At 40.6% G+C, this 15,469-nt stretch overlaps 2 protein-coding genes across 4 annotated transcripts; both read left to right on the top strand.

Annotated features, from left to right (window-relative positions):
* The first annotated feature begins 15 nt into the window (after nucleotides 1–15).
* On the top strand, nucleotides 16–7,121 carry LOC131130732 (ceramide synthase 2). 2 transcript variants are annotated; one of them, XM_078789859.1, is made up of 12 exons: nucleotides 16–96; nucleotides 218–283; nucleotides 1,306–1,479; nucleotides 2,334–2,451; nucleotides 2,538–2,656; nucleotides 2,739–2,796; nucleotides 2,897–2,947; nucleotides 3,019–3,111; nucleotides 5,489–5,617; nucleotides 5,732–5,838; nucleotides 5,898–6,051; nucleotides 6,115–7,107. In XM_078789859.1, exons 3-12 carry the CDS (start codon nucleotides 1,307–1,309, stop codon nucleotides 6,232–6,234), a joined length of 1,122 nt encoding a protein of 373 aa, XP_078645985.1. In that variant the 5' UTR covers nucleotides 16–96; nucleotides 218–283; nucleotide 1,306; the 3' UTR covers nucleotides 6,235–7,107. The 2 variants fall into 2 exon arrangements, with proteins under 2 accessions (XP_078645985.1, XP_057930589.2); XM_058074606.2 differs by having other exon boundaries at nucleotides 5,898–7,121.
* A 90-nt stretch (nucleotides 7,122–7,211) lies between these two features.
* Nucleotides 7,212–14,547, top strand: cfap161 (cilia and flagella associated protein 161). Of its 2 annotated transcripts, none has more exons than XM_058074603.2 (8): nucleotides 7,212–8,144; nucleotides 10,945–11,034; nucleotides 11,116–11,330; nucleotides 11,424–11,505; nucleotides 11,884–11,919; nucleotides 11,998–12,120; nucleotides 12,209–12,282; nucleotides 13,310–14,547. In XM_058074603.2, the coding sequence occupies exons 1-8, from the start codon at nucleotides 8,064–8,066 to the stop codon at nucleotides 13,542–13,544; spliced, it is 936 nt and encodes a 311-aa protein (XP_057930586.2). In that variant the 5' UTR covers nucleotides 7,212–8,063; the 3' UTR covers nucleotides 13,545–14,547. The 2 variants fall into 2 exon arrangements, with proteins under 2 accessions (XP_057930586.2, XP_057930588.2); XM_058074605.2 differs by lacking the exon at nucleotides 7,212–8,144 and adding an exon at nucleotides 8,169–8,823.
* The last annotated feature ends 922 nt before the right edge of the window (nucleotides 14,548–15,469 follow it).

Genomic DNA, 15,469 nt, shown 5'->3' on the forward strand with positions numbered 1-15,469 from the left:
TTTCTCCTCCTGGATTGGCTCCTCCTACTCCCTGTCCTGCCACTGAATGGGTCCTTTGTGGGGGTTTCCCTAGCATTCCAAAGGGAATACCTACAGGTGAGGGGACACAAACATTTGTCCTGCATTCGGATAACTGCAACCGCACGCTCAATGAAATATGCAAACTCCTTCTGGAGAAGTTAAAGCTTCCCATTGCTGAGTAAACTCCTCTTTGCAGCAACTCCCAAGACTGATCACCGGTGCAGGATAAGAGGGAGGGCAGGATACAAAGTTTTCCACCCAGGTGAGCGATCACACACTCAAAGACGCACACACACACAAATGTAGGCAAGAGCAATATTTGCCTTGTTTTGTTTGCAAGTGTCTTTACAGAGGATCTAACAGGGTGTGTGTGTTTCAACTGACTAGTAGAAGAAGCTTACTATTTGAATAGACAATACTAAAAATCAGTATAGGCTCCAGTTTCATGTTTTTCAGAGGTTTTCATGTAGTATTTTAAAATTTTTGAGATAGTTGTTATGGAGTTGAACACACACACGCCTTCCCTCTGTTGGAACTTGTCTATGGAAAACATTGCCTGCAGCTCTTCAAATGATAGCACTACTATGCTGACCGTGAAGTCTTTTCAACAGTACTACTTTCTATTTAATAATAGCTGATTCTATAGGATTTAAAACAGTACACGTTACGATCATTTTTAATGTAAAAAAAAAAACTCCCCACGTTTTATCTACACCCATGGGCAGAGTCCACAGGAAGGAGGACTTTATAATCTTTACATCTGTAAATTCCTTCATTTGTTTATCTTTTTGCCCTTTGGTATCTGCTCTTGTCCTTAAATCTGATCTTTGTCATGTTCGCCTGAGACTTTAGTAGGAAATTGTACAAAAGATGGATAGATAGATCAATAGACAGGAGAAGCATTAAGGAAGTTAACAAAAGGTGAAAGAGTAATTGCATAGGGAGAGTATTGAATGATGGTTGTTATGGTTAGGTTGACATACGTATAAAGTATGTCAATAAAGAGCAGATTTTCATGGTTTCTAATAACTTCAGTGCCATTTAGTTTCAAATCCGGCTACATTTTGAGAGCAGGTTCCAATTTGGTACTCTAAAATGTGCTTTGTGGTTGGGCCTTGGAGTTCATTAAGGAAAACATCAACTCCAGCATTTACTGTCCTATTTCCTCGGGAAACTGGGTTGCATGTTTCCCAACACAATAAGGAGGCCAAACACACCTCCAACATGATTAGTGATGATGATGATGATTATAGCAACGGTGCTGTGTTGTGTGTTTCCCAACAGCATGTTACACACAGTCACCGAGTGGCTGTGGTGGGAGCGTCTATGGCTGCCAGTGAATGTCTCATGGGCGGACTTGGAGGATCGGGAAGGTCGCATCTACGCCAAAGCCTCGCAACTTTATGCCGTGCTGCCGTACGCACTCTGCCTTCTCGTGGTCAGGTTCCTCTTTGAGAGGTGAGTGTAAGACGTGATAAGATGAAAGGCTTAGGCAATCTGGCCTGTAGCAATGACTTTGTGTTCTAATGACTTCTGGAACACGGAGTCAGTCTGCATACTGTATCTAAGGGCCCTGCTTAGCAACAAGTAGCCACAAATATGAAAGATGTGCTGTTTTAAATTCTGGTTTGCAGTACTACACTCTAAAAAGTAATTCAGAGTATCTGTTGACACCACTTGATTTAATACATAAATGCAATGTAAAAAATGTAATTAATTGATTTAGATAAACTTTCTGTTGCTAACTTTATTTTTTAAGTTATGTTCAAATAATAATGTTGGCTATTGCATGAACTTAATTTAGCATGTCATATACACTCAAATTGTATTGTTGGTAATCTTAAAACAAATAAAATTAGCTTGGTAACATAATACACACACACACATATATATATATATATATATATATATATATTTAGTTACTGCTACTTAAAAAGCTATGTGCATTGTTATTATAATTAAGTAGACAACAAAATAACTACTTTGAATGAAATGATTAAGTCAGTTGACTTAACATATTTATTTGAGTTACGAACTTAAAAACTTGTCCCTATGACAACAATTATTCAGTAAGCATTACTTTAAATGAGCTTTGAGTGAAGAGGAAAAGCTAATTTGTGCAATGCAATATTGTTTGTTGGTTCAAAGCAATTTCAAATTAAGTTGTCATAACTAAGAAAGACTAATGGAAATTGTTGCGTTGATTTTTTTGTTGAGGCTAAACATTTATTTTTTGAGTGATAAGTGCTGTTTCGCACTATTATTAAAGTTGTAATGGCTAATGGAGTTCTTTCTTGTTCTTGCTGGTACAGATTGGTGGCATCTCCACTGGCCAATGTTTGGGGAGTTAAAGACAGAATACGTCACACTGTAGAACAAAACGCCATTCTAGAGAACTACTTCCGCAAACAAGCACACATTCTGTCACCGGTGAGCTAAAATAAGTGAGGATTTCTTTTAAGAGTTCACAGTCATGAAGGAGTTGAGTTTGGACTGACTTCGGTCATATGTCTCAGGTCGATGTGAGTGCTCTGTGTAAGAAGACAAGCTGGCCTGAGCGGAAAGTTCAAGTCTGGTTCAGGAGAAGGCGGAACCAGGAACGGCCAGGGCTTCGTAAAAGATTCTGTGAGGCCAGGTTTGTATTTATGTCATCAGTAATGAAATCATTCATAAAATGCAAATTTTTAATGGCTCGTTAATGATTTTCATGCCAACAGTTGGAGATGCGTGTTCTATTTTTTTGCATTTGTTGGGGGTATCCTCGCCCTCCATGATGTACGTATTTTTGGTCCTTTTATTTGATATGTGGCCTACAAATGACATTTCACACCATCCCTGACAATGTTGCCGTCATTTTTGTTCTTCCTGGTTGTAGAAACCCTGGTTTTACAATATAAAGGAGGTTTGGGCGGGTTTCCCTAAACAGGTAAGGTGTTTACATAAGAGACAAGATTGACTTCAGAAACAATAATCACAATATTGGTGTTATGTGTCTAGTCCCTGCTGCAATCCCAGTACTGGTATTACTTCCTGGAAATGGGCTTCTACCTCTCGCTTCTCCTTAGCCTTACTTTTGATGTGAAACGAAAGGTAAGTAGATGTATATTTTACATATACAGTGCATCCGGAAAGTATTCACAGCGCTTCACTTTTTCTACATTTTGTCATGTTACAGCCTCATTCCAAACTGTATTAAATTAATCTCTTACCTCAAAATTCTACACAAAATACTCCATTATGACAATGTGAAAAAATGTTTTTTTGACATGTTTTGAATTTATTAAAAATAGAAAACAAAAAAATCACATTTACATAAGTATTCACAGCCTTTGCTTAATACTTTGTTGATCCACCTTTGGCAGCAATTACAGCCTCAAGTCTTTTTGAATATGATCCCACAAGTTTAGCACACCTATCTTTAGGCAGTTTTGCCCATTCTTCTTTGCAATAAGTCTCAAGCTCCATCAGGTTGGATGGGAGACGTCTGTGCACAGCCATTTTCAGATCTCTCCAGAGATGTTCGATCGGATTCAAGTCTGGACTCTGGCTGGGCCACTGCAGGACATTCACGGAGTGGTTCTGAAGCCAATCTTTTGAGATCTTGGCTGTGTGCTAATGTCTACTGTCTATATGGTCAAGGTACATGACCAGTCTACTGAGGTCAAGAGCGCTCTGGAGCAGGTTGTCATCCAGGATATCTCTATATATTGCTGCATTCATTTTCCTTCTATCCTGACTAGTCTGCCAGTTCCTGCTGCTGAAAAACATCCCCACAGCATGATGCTGCCACCACCATGCTTCACTGTAGGGATGGTATTGGCCTGGTGATGAGCAGTGCCTGGTTTTCTCCAAACATGGCACCTGGCATTCACACCAAAGAGTTCAATCTTTGTCTCATCAGACCAGAGAATTTTGTTTCTCATGGTCTGAGAGTCATTCAGGTGCTTTTTGGCAAATTCCAGACGGGCTGCCATGTTCCTTTTACTAAGGAGTGGCTTTCGTCTGGCCACTCTACCATACAGGCCTGATTGGTGGATTGCTGCAGAGATGGTTGTCCTTCTGGAAGGCTCTCCTCTCTCCACAGAGGAACGCTGGAGCTCTGACAGAGTGACCATCGGGGCCTTGGTCACCTCCCTGACTAAGGCCCTTCTTCCCCGATCGCTCAGTTTAGAAGGCCGGCCAGCTCTAGGAAGAGTCCTGGTGGTTCCAAACGTCTTCCATTTACGAATAATGGAGGCCACTGTGCTCATTGGGACCTTCAAAGCAGCAGAAATTTTTCTGTATCCTTCCCCAGATTTGTGCCTCAAGACAATCCTGTCTCGCAGGTCTACAGACAGTTCTTTTGACTTCATGCTTGGTGTTTGTGCTCTGACATGCACAGTCAACTGTGGGACCTTATATAGACAGTTATTATATTTCCAAATCATGTCCAATCAACTGAATTTACTGCAGGTGGACTCCAATTAAGCTGTAGAAAGATCTCAAGGATGATCAGCGGAAAAAAGATGCACCTGAGCTCAATTTTGAGCTTCTTGGCAAAGGCTGTGAATACTTATGTAAATGTGATTTTTTTGTTTTCTATTTTTAATAAATTCAAAACATGTCAAAAAAAACTTTTTTCACATTGTCATAATGGAGTATTTTGTGTAGAATTTTGAGGTAAGAGATTAATTTAATTCAGTTTGGAATGAGGCTGTAACATGACAAAATGTAGAAAAAGTGAAGCGCTGTGAATACTTTCCGGATGCACTGTATATATATATTTACACATGCAGCTTGTAAAGTGACACCCATCCATCTATTTTATGCTGGGGCCTATCCCAGCTGACTTCAGGCGAGAGGCACAGTCACTCTGGACTGGTCGCCAGCCAATCACAGTGCAAAGTGACATTTTAATCTCAAATAACAAACAGAAAGGTCAATGCAAAACACTAGCCATAACATTAGACGCCTGTATAATCTCATGATCCAATACAGGAGCTTGACCTGTAGTATTGAGAGTTGTTTTTAATATTTTGGTTATCTCATGCTGCATGGGTTTCTTCCAAGTACTCCGGTTTCCTTCCAAAAACATGCTAGGTTAATTGGTGACTCCAAATTGTCCATAGGTATGAATGTGAGTGTGAATGGTTGTTTGTCTGTATGTGTCCTGTGATTGGCTGGACACCAGTCCAGGGTGTACCCCGCCTCTTGCCCAAAGACAGCTGGGATAGGCTCCAGCATACCCTTAACCCAAGTCAGGACAAGCAGCATAAAAGATGGACGGATGGATATCTGAATGAGGGCCAAAATTGTCCTTCTCATGGTCATTTGCTGCCATCTTTTGGCCATATACTATAATGATGCTACACTGTGCACTTACAAGGTCAGATTTGTTGCGACAAATCATTTGTGTACTAAATGATGTGGTGGTGTGATATATGGATGCTTCCATACACATGCTAACATGCGGCGTGCCTGTCTTCAGGACTTCAAAGAGCAGGTGATACATCACATCGCCACTTTAACTCTCCTCGCCTTCTCCTGGATTTCCAACTACATCCGTGTTGGCACCATCGTGATGGCACTGCATGACTCTGCTGACATCCTGCTAGAGGTCAGTGCAAACAAGAACACGTGTGTGTGTGTGTGAATGCATCTTTATGGCAGGGCTATCCAACCAGCGGCCCATGAGCCAAATCACATCAAAAACATCATTCTTATCTTGCAGGGTGCAAAGGTGCTGAACTATGCAAAGTGGCATCAGACTGCTAATGCTATGTTTGTGGTCTTCACGTTCCTCTTCATGCTGACCAGACTTGTACTTTTTCCTTTCTGGTAAGTGTCAAGTAAAGGTTGTGAAATGTAAAGATGTGTAATACACTGATTGTCCACAGGGTGATTCACTGTACATGGGTGTATCCACTGGAGAGGTTTGCTCCTTTCTTTGGCTACTATTTCTTCAACGTCATGTTGATAGTGCTCCTCATGCTTCACTTCTATTGGGCCGTCCTCATATCTAAGATGCTCTACAAGTGTATCTTCACCAAGGTGAGTTTACACGTGTATGCTCTCAACACATTTTCTACCTCACTTTGTGCTTTTTTTTCCCAGCTGGAAGGTGATGACAGAAGCGATGAAGAGGAGGATGACAGCGACTCGCCTAAGGAGAAAAACTACAAACTGAGTCATCTCAATGGTGCAGGGGCCAGAGGCCGGGCCAATGGTCATTGACGACCTAAATTCTAACTCTTGGACAGAATCCCACTAGACTCTCTGGAATGTGTTTGTACAGGAAACAAAGAACTGAAGGATGAGCCATGACCTGATATGAAGCAACATATTAGCGAAGCTTAATAAATGCAGACCTATTAAGTATGACAGAGCATGTCCTACAATAACGTAACAATACTTATTGATATTACTGGCTTACACCAATATTACTTCATTTACGCCAGTGATTCTCCACTGGTGGGTTGCGACTCTTTGCCACAAAAAAAATGTGTAATGACCAGATATCGATGAACGCACCTCGTTTCAACACTATTCACTTGCTGTGCCACCATGGCGCCTGTTCCATGTTAATTGGCGACTTGGTCAGGCTTGAGCTTATGTGTTCATCTCATGTGTTTATCTTACATATAGTATAGTATAGTATTGTGGATGATGGGCAAAATTCCAAAAACGTGCAGTTTTCCTTTAAAGTGTCGTCTAGCTTACATAAAGTACTGTATCTGCTGGAGAACGGTGCGATTTACAGCGAGAGCTCGGGTTGTGTTAACATGGGGGAATTACGCTCACAATGAAGACTATCAGGTACAGCATAACTGTACTGTTTAATGCGTTTAATTCGTTCTACAGGCCCAGGCAGCGGTTTGGTCTGTTATTAAACTTTCCTACTTAGAGACTGGCTTGATTTTTAACTTCTTGTTTCACTTCTCATCCAGCTCCATGTGCAAAAACCCTGCTATACTCCCCATGTACAGAAAACCTTTACACACTGAACATATTATACCATGTATAAAACATATTGTTGCCGAACTGATAGTGTGCCTTGTGTGTTTGCACACTGTTATTTTACACGACCTCAAATTAAAATGACTTTTTGCGACTAACCCCAAATGACACCGCTTAGCAAAGGCGCCTGGGGCGAAGCCAACATGCTCGGACTGGAAGAGGGCGGAATATATTTAGAATTCACTTAAAATTTTACATCTATTATGAATCAATTTAATAATGACATTTAACTTCAGATACCAGTACAATTTGTTATTAAATATGAATTCATGGTGTAACTCCTGAGTCTCAAATGACAAATTACTGATGTATAATCAGTTATGTTTTTGCTGTACATTTATTCACAATATCAGTGATGAACATGGAGTTGGGATTCCTGTCTATCATTTTATTCCCTTCACCCACTGACAAAAATGGTGTTATCCTTTCTTGGTCCAATATTTACAAAGTAGTTATTATTAATGTAGTAGTCTTACGCGTGTATACTTTAGCTGGTTTCGGTTTCACGTTCGGTCTGTGCAGTGCAGATGTTTCTAATGATTTCAAATCGAGGGGACGTGAAAACATTTATGTCCCCATTTCTACCCCCCACTATATCAAAAAGTATGCAAATCCCATAAAAACTGCAAATATGAGAATTACATAGTGCCAAAGTTTCATTGACATTTCACAAATTTTAAATACGCACACACTTTGTTGACACTGTGAGTGAATAAACATCAAACGCAAATCGTCACAGTACGTTTCCATTTTGTCACCCGAGCTCGTAGAAAGATGCTAAATCATTTTTAACTACCTTGCAAGTCGAAAAGTGCGAGAAAAGATGACGTTGACTTTATTTAACTGCGTCGGGTGGGCAGCTCGTCATTCAACAAGACCAGTCTCCCCCAGCCAGATATTACATGGTTATTGACAGCGCGCCCTCTAGCGGCGGGGCTCGATGGTAGCAAGTAGGCTGACTGCGGTTTAGCTGTTACCATAGGAACCGCCGCACGAGTCATGTAGTGTTGAAGTGTTTCTCGGCGATAAACAGCTTCTTTTACAAAATGGCCTCCAACAGCTACTTTAAAACCTATCGCACCAATGTGAAAATTGGTAACTGGAAGGAGGAGCAGCACTTGGAAGAGGTATGTGTCAAAAAATAAGGAAGTTTAGTTCGATGCTATGTTAATTGATAGCAATATCAACTTTACCAGACAATTTTATGAGTTCATAGATGTCCAATAACCAAAAAAATGGTCACACGTTGGGGTGGCTAAGGCTATTTCATGGGCTCCACAAACGATTAATTTGTTTCTCGAACAGTCAATTGGTCTGTAAATGTTTAAACATATCCAAAGCTACCGTCCGGGGGACGCGAACTTTTGAATGTACTTTAAGCATTATAAGCCCGCCCTCTTCCAGCTCGGCAAAGGCAAGCCACGCCCCACGTACGTGACACAAATGCAAGTGTCTGTTAGTTGTGCCAGATAATGTTGTCGATTTGTTAAAGTTTGATCTGTTAACGTTCGCAATCAATGTCAGTCATCTGGGTTGACACTTGGGGGATCCAATTAAACTTTAGGGGTATCCAGTTGTACCCACAGAGCAGTCAACTGACAACAGACAAACCCATACTATGTGGCGTGTATCTAGTATGTCTATGGTTCTACCCCAGCTTCTCCTTAAGCTCCACCTCTGCCACACACCTTATAAACAGGGAACAGAACCTGCAGGGATGATGCCAGGATTTCTGGGCCCCATGAAAATCACATTGGGCCAACCCCCATTGGGCAGCTGTTGCCACTACAGCTCTACTGACAACAGGTGGCTGACAAAGCTGACTTATGGTCAACTATTACTGGAACTTGTGTCAGGGTAAAAAGATCCTTGCATATAGTCCTTGACCCTTTATACCAGGCTTTACAGGCCTCCAGATGTAACTTTACCCCTTTACTCTGCAACATGTGAGCTGTACAGTGCATCCAGAAAGTATTCCCAGTGCTTCACTTTTTCCACATTTTGTCATGTTACAGCCTCATTCCAAATTGTATTAAATTAATCTCTTACCTTAAAATTCTACACAAAATACTCCATTATGACAATGTGAAAAAGTTTTTTTTTTACTTTTTTTTATTTTAATAATAATAATAATTTAATAAAAATAATAATAAAAATTTAATAAAAATAATTTATTTTAATAATAATTTATTAAAAATAGAAAACAAAAAAATCACATTTACATAAGTATTCACAGCCTTTGCCATGAAGCTCAAAATTGAGCTCAGGTGCATCTTTTTTCCACTGATCATCCTTGAGATCTTTCTACAGCTTAATTGGAGTCCACCTGCAGTAAATTCAGTTGATTGGACATGATTTGGAAATATAATAACTGTCTATATAAGGTCCCACAGTTGACTGTGCATGTCAGAGCACAAACACCAAGCATGAAGTCAAAAGAACTGTCTGTAGACCTGCGAGACAGGATTGTCTTGAGGCACAAATCTGGGGAAGGATACAGAAAAATTTCTGCTGCTTTGAAGGTCCCAATGAGCACAGTGGCCTCCATTATTCGACTAGTCAGGATAGAAGGAAAAATGAATGCAGTTCCTGCTGCTGAAAAACATCCCCACAGCATGATGCTGCCACCACCATGCTTCACTGTAGGGATGGTATTGGCCTGGTGATGAGCAGTGCCTGGTTTCCTCCAAACATGGCACCTGGCATTCACACCAAAGAGTTCAATCTTTGTCTCATCAGACCAGAGAATTTTGTTTCTCATGGTCTGAGAGTCATTCAGGTGCTTTTTGGCAAATTCCAGACGAGCTGCCATGTTTCTTTTACTAAGGAGTGGCTTTCGTCTGGCCACTCTACCATACAGGCCTGATTGGTGGATTGCTGCAGAGATGGTTGTCCTTCTGGAAGGCTCTCCTCTCTCCACAGAGGAACGCTGGAGCTCTGACAGAGTGACCATCGGGGCCTTGGTCACCTCCCTGACTAAGGCCCTTCTTCCCCGATCGCTCAGTTTAGAAGGCCGGCCAGCTCTAGGAAGAGTCCTGGTGGTTCCAAACGTCTTCCATTTACGAATAATGGAGGCCACTGTGCTCATTGGGACCTTCAAAGCAGCAGAAATTTTTCTGTATCCTTCCCCAGATTTGTGCCTCAAGACAATCCTGTCTCGCAGGTCTACAGACAGTTCTTTTGACTTCATGCTTGGTGTTTGTGCTCTGACATGCACAGTCAACTGTGGGACCTTATATAGACAGTTATTATATTTCCAAATCATGTCCAATCAACTGAATTTACTGCAGGTGGACTCCAATTAAGCTGTAGAAAGATCTCAAGGATGATCAGTGGAAAAAAGATGCACCTGAGCTCAATTTTGAGCTTCATGGCAAAGGCTGTGAATACTTATGTAAATGTGATTTTTTTGTTTTCTATTTTTAATCAATTCAAAAAAAGTAAAAAAAGAACCTTTTTCACATTGTCATAATGGAGTATTTTGTGTAGAATTTTGAGGTAAGAGATTAATTTAATTCAGTTTGGAATGAGGCTGTAACATGACAAAATGTAGAAAAAGTGAAGCGCTGTGAATACTTTCCAGATGCACTGTACAGTATGTACCACTGCTAGTGGTACATGCATAGTGGTACATACATAGTGGAAGTGTCCTAACATTGCCCACTTAAACATATGTATATTATAGAAATTAATATCAGCTAACTAAGCTACATGGGACATTTATGACACCCACAAACACAGTCACGGTTGAGCGTGCATGCTGTGGGTTTGGACTTTTTAAAATTATTTTTAGTATTTTGAGTCAGTTCTGTTATGAATTGTGTCAATTGTCATTAAGAACCTATGAGAAACAGTCACATTACAGTCTTGACTACTGGTTAATGTGGGATGTGAGTGCCACTTACATAAATATGGATGTGTCTCCAGGATGTGAGAATGGAATACCTCACCAAAAGACAAAGGGGGGAACTTGCTGCTCAGAAAGTTGACTTCCTCAAACACCACATCTTGAGACCGGTACGTTCATGTCAAATGAACAATAATAACACAACATCAGTGGGAATGGTAATGATGATGACTGTGTTTGTCCATGTGCAGGTGAAACTGAGCGTCACCGAGGATGGGGGGATACACATTGGGGATGTTGTGATGCTGGTGAACATCGGCGAACAGGGCGAGTGTTGTGCTTTAAGCATCAATGCATACATTGAGAACATCGTGAAGACTCCCTCACCTGGCATTATTGCTCCATGTGGAATTAGTGCTGGGAGAAGCATTCAGCCCTCTGTGCGTACTGCATTTGTCATTTCCAGGTACACACACACACACTCAGATGCTCATAGTGTTGGCAAGAAGCATGGACAACACTCCCAGAAGGTAACGTATAATGCCACATGTTCTTACAGTGTAGATGGCACTCCTGAAGGATCTACTCTGCACTACGAGCAAAGTTTTGCCCTGAAAACAACAAGTGGCTTTGCCCGGGGTGTAAGTAACAAAAACACTCCAACATAGACAGCTACAGAAAGTTATAGAAGTTAGAAGTTAAAAGTTGCAGCCAACAAATTTCCACGTTTGTGAATGTTTTTCTGATTTGTGGCTTATTTCAAGCCAATCCGGGACAGGTACTGGGAATATGTTGAGTGGTTTTGTTTTCTTTTATGAAAAGCAGCTGTCAGTATTAATATCTGCCGGTAGAATGACTGACTTGGTTATGCACACACACCCATCCATGGCCAGATGCCTAAGGGCTTTTCATGCAGAAACCTCAGCAACTTTGTAAACAAACTTCAACAGAAAAACATTTTTGAAAGTCCTGGCAATACTGTAGAAGAGATACTGTGATAATGTCACTTTCTGTTTCAGCTTTATCTGACAAGTGACGTGCTGAGTTTCAGAAAGGTAAAACAGTCATCACAGCAAATACTAGATGATTGTATTTATTTAGGATTAATTTCCCCCTTGATTACACTGTTCAAGTCTGCACAGAGGTCTCGTCTCCAGGAAGTAAATGTGGACGAAAGCAATTCCTTTCTCTCCTGGTGGAAGATAGTGCACTTTGATCCCCAGGAGAGACTTGAACATGAGGGTCTGCCGGTACCTGTGAGCACCTCACCTGTTTATGATTCAATATTTCTCCTGCTCGATCATACGTCATCTTCTTAACAAGGTTGGCCTTTGACGTCCACAGGCTAATCTCAACGTGGTCATCCTCCACTGCAAGACCAACCGGGCTCTGGCTGTTTTGGAACATCACCTTCTTGGGTACTTATTTTTGTTTTATTCTCAAAAGATAACAGACTGAGGCCAAACTGAACCAAACGGAAACTGACACCAAAGTACCAACAATGTTCCTTCTTTCTCCAGAACACCAGCCACCAAGGCCAAACATAACTAGATAAGTTCATATCATGTTCAGTATTATGAAAGAAATAGCAGTGTTCTGGCGTGTGTAGACTTCATTCGTTCATTCATCCTTTATTTAACCAGATTAACCTCATTGAGATTAAAAATCTATTTTACAAGAGGCATTCAATACGTTTTGACAAAGATTGTTCACGTAAATAGAAAACAGCAATGGACCTAAAACAGAGCCTTGGGGTACTCCTTTAGTTATTGGAACAAAGGAGGAAAACACACTGATTTCTACCTGATAAATAGTTATAAAACCAACCAATAGCAATATCAGATTTTAATTTTAGAAAGTTTAACAAGATGTCATGATCAGTGTCAAATGCTTTAGACAATCAATAAAAAGTAGCACAGAACCTTTTACAATCAAGGGACTCAATAATATGATTGACAACTTTAACAGCAGCTGTTGTACAATGTACTGTGTTGTTTGCGGAAGCCAGATTGGTTAGATTGATTGCTGGATAAGATATTATGAACCTCAATAAATGATTTAAGCTCTACGACAACAATTTTCAAATTATTCAGCAAAGGAAGAACATGACAGATTTTCAGGAGGGATAACAGCAGGGATAACATTGGTTGAGAGACTCAAGTTAAAAAATTAAGTATGGTAGAATTGTCATTCTGATGGAGACTGTAAAGCCTTGTTATCAACATGATTTTAGTGCCACAAAAGCCAAAGAAAAAGCAAACCACATGCACAGTTAATCCATTAGTGCTCGTGAACTATTTTTGAAAATAAAAAAATTCCCCTAAAAATTATGATGACATTCTGAGTTGGCTGAGTATTAGATTGTGGAGGTGATTTTATTTTATGTTAGAAGAGCCCGAGTGAATATTCCTGAGGCCCATGCGGCTGTGTGTTGTCTTCCTGCAGGACCACATATGGCAATGAATATGAGGTGACAGCTCATACTTTCTTGGACGCCCATAAAGCTGAAAAGTCCAACAACCACTGGATACTGTGCACCTCTGACCCAGGACGTGAAGGGCTTGTGCTTCTTAATCGCCTACAGTCAGAGGCTGACAGCATGGCGTCAACACAAGCCAACACTAACAGTCCAACAGAGTACATTGCATGCAGTGTATGTAATTATAGGGAAAACAGATAATTTGGAACAATCTTAGAAAAAACACTTGACACAACAGGATTTGAACCATAGTTCCATTGCTCTAATAAAAGCTCACAAGGAATTCTTATTGGAATAAAAATTGTATACGTAGTTCTCTGGCTGTTCTTTAGTAATAATTAACCATGTGATAGTGGAGCCTACAGTGAGGTCTGCTTCCCACACTCTGAAAAATGCTATTCATCGCACTTTTAAGGGACATAATGACTTGACTGGGGTGATAGCCACTCTTAAAGGTTCTGTTTTTGTCTACTGAACAGTAGTTTGGGAGAATGGCATGGTTCCCGAGATTTGGTGCTTCGCATGAGGAGCCCCCGTCCCCAAAATCCCCAATCCGATTGAGGTATCTTGTACCCGCTCAAACGGAAAGTTGTCAGGGTGCGTTCTTCTTCGTCGTGTTTTTCTTCTGTTGTTTATTAGTGGTTGGCAAGCAGCTGTCAGTGTGCATTACCGCCTTCTGTGGAACAGAATCTAGAATCTAGTCTCCATGTACTTGTGCGTCTCATGGGCCGCCTTTTGGCAGCCCTTTTGCTATTTTTTAGGCAAGTATTTTTTCTGCTGGTTAACCTAGCATGAATTATTTCAAGCCAATGCATGTACCGAGCCTGTAAATAACGACTCTCACTAGTGTCTGTTGCTGCATTATGGGATCCTCCTCAGTTCATTTCAGTTTCTTCAGTATGCCAACTCTCAGCCTGCGATGTATCAAACCGGGCATGAATACAGTGGGGTGAAAAAGTGCAATCTAATGTTCAGATCAATAATAAACCTAACTGGTTGGTTCACCCTTAGCAGCAACAACTGCAATCAAGCATTTGTGATAACTTGCAATGAGTCTCTTACACTGCTGTGGATGAATTTTGGTCCACTCATTTTTGCAGAATTGTTGTAATTCAACTATATTGGTGGGTTTTCGAGCATATGAACCGCCTTTTTTTAGGTGATGCCACAGCATCTCAGTAGGATTCAGGTCAGGACTTGACTAGGCCACTACAATGTCTTCATTTTGTTGTTCTTCAGCCATTGGCGCACTACCACCAACATATTTTACTGTTGTTATGATTTTATTTCTGAAATGCCGAATTACTTCTATGAAATATTGTAGGTTTTGTACACGTCCCGCATTTTCTGTGAAAATGAGGTGGAGTTGTGTGAAGTAGATATGCCTAGCCAGTGTATCACCTCTCTCAAAAAAATGTCGCTTGTTGCGTGTTGTACCTTGTCTTCAGCATCTCACTGGTTCTGTCCTTATACTACCTACTCATAAGGACCTCATATAACCCCACCTTAAAACTACTTCAATAACATTCACACAAATGTTAATGAGTCATTTCCCTATTTACTTTCAAACCAGTTTTATATTTTCATTTTCCAACTAAATGTTAATTTCCCAATTAATTTTAGGCTATACAGGGACAAGCAATGATATGGACGTAACACAATAAACATAAACATAAACAACACAACAACATCAACATTTTGATATTCGATATTCGACCGAGTGGTTAGCTCGCAGGCTGCAGTGACAGGCCGGGTTCAATTCTCCCCTCGGGCATCTCTGTGTGGAGTTTGCCTGTTCTCCCCATGTGTGGGGGTTTTCTCCGGGTATCCCGGTTTCCTCCCACATTCCAAAAACATGAATGTTAAGTTAATTGGTGACTCCATAGGTATGAATTGGAGTGTGAATGGCTGTTTGTCTATATATGTTTATATATATATATATATATCATGAGGATAAGCAGCATGAAAAATGAATGAATGAATTTACCATGACAGCAGTTCACTTATTGATGCATCTCTGATATGTAACTACATGTGTGGATGCCTTTTTACTGCTACCTCTATTTTTGATCATGTCATGTATGACATTCATTCATTCATTCATATTCTACCGCTTATCCTCACGA

The sequence above is a fragment of the Doryrhamphus excisus genome, linkage group LG1, assembly GCF_037039965.1.
Source record: "Doryrhamphus excisus strain RoL-2023G ecotype Guam linkage group LG1, RoL_Dexc_Guam_v1.1, whole genome shotgun sequence".
Taxonomy (NCBI): domain Eukaryota; kingdom Metazoa; phylum Chordata; class Actinopteri; order Syngnathiformes; family Syngnathidae; genus Doryrhamphus; species Doryrhamphus excisus.